The 1,093-nt window shown below is 52.0% G+C and overlaps 1 protein-coding gene across 1 annotated transcript; it reads left to right on the top strand.

Annotated features, from left to right (window-relative positions):
- Positions 1-5: 5 nt before the first annotated feature.
- Positions 6-1,018, top strand: LOC115284567 (C-X-C chemokine receptor type 2-like; the record flags this gene model as incomplete). The annotated part of the gene is made up of 1 exon (XM_029931133.1): positions 6-1,018. A coding segment is annotated over one exon (504 nt), but the record flags the coding sequence as incomplete, so codon positions are not given.
- Between the last annotated feature and the right edge of the window lie 75 nt (positions 1,019-1,093).

Raw genomic sequence — 1,093 nt, forward strand, 5'->3', positions numbered from 1 at the left:
CCAGCCCAGTCTGCTATGAAGACATGGGTGCCAATACAACAAAATGGCGGATGGTGATGAGAGTCGTTCCCCAGACTTTTGGCTTCCTTCTGCCCTTGATGGTCATGCTGTTTTGCTATGGACTCACCCTGCGCACACTGTTTGAGGCCCACATGGGGCAGAAACACCGGGCCATGAGGGTCATCTTTGCTGTTGTGCTTGTCTTCCTGCTCTGCTGGCTCCCCTACAACCTGGTCCTGGTCGCAGACACCCTCATGAGGCTCCGGGTGATCAAGGAGACGTGCGAACGCCGCAATGACATTGGCAGGGCCCTGGATGCCACCGAGATTCTGGGCTTCTTCCACAGCTGCCTCAATCCCATCATCTACGCCTTCATTGGTCAGAAGTTTCGCCATGGACTCTTCAAGATCATGGCCATCCATGGCCTCATCAGCAAGGAGCACTTGCCCAAGGACGGCAGGCCTTCCTTTGTTGGCTCTTCATCAGGGAACACTTCTACTACCTTCTAAGCCCCTGCCCCTGTGGCAGCCCCTCAGGGCTCTTCCCTTGCCATCAGCACCCCATTCCAAGCCTAATGCCCACTGGCTGTCCACAGCCTCTGTATCAAGGCAGCCTGGGTTGTGGTTACAGGCAGTTACTGGGGCCATGTCCTTATCAGGCCCCCACTGTATGGTTTAGAAAGCCTTCCTGGAGGGTCCCTCCCCCTTTTACTGTAGTTGCTATGTCAGCTGCTAGAGCTCAGTCCATCCTACCACTGAGCCCACAGCACTCTGTTCTCTGAGACACTTAAAGACATTTCAAAGACATTCTTTTAAGTGACTACAGAAAGGTCCCACCATTGGGAGCCATTAGTGGGAAATGGCATTAGTTGCTGCCCCGACTCTCCCTTTCTTGTCTGTCAACAAAGTCCACTTCCCTTGAGAGAGGCCAAAATGGACAGGTACTCCCTTTCTAAGACTCCCTTATGCTGGAAGTGGCCTTATCATTTACTTCTGACTAATAAGATTCAAGGGCAATAGTGTGATGGTCAATCTCTCTTCTGGGGGAAGAAAAGTTTTGATTTGTAGCATTTGCCAAGCTGTCTGGTGTAAAT

This window comes from Suricata suricatta, unplaced genomic scaffold, assembly GCF_006229205.1.
Source record: "Suricata suricatta isolate VVHF042 unplaced genomic scaffold, meerkat_22Aug2017_6uvM2_HiC HiC_scaffold_10175, whole genome shotgun sequence".
In the NCBI taxonomy this organism is placed as follows: domain Eukaryota; kingdom Metazoa; phylum Chordata; class Mammalia; order Carnivora; family Herpestidae; genus Suricata; species Suricata suricatta.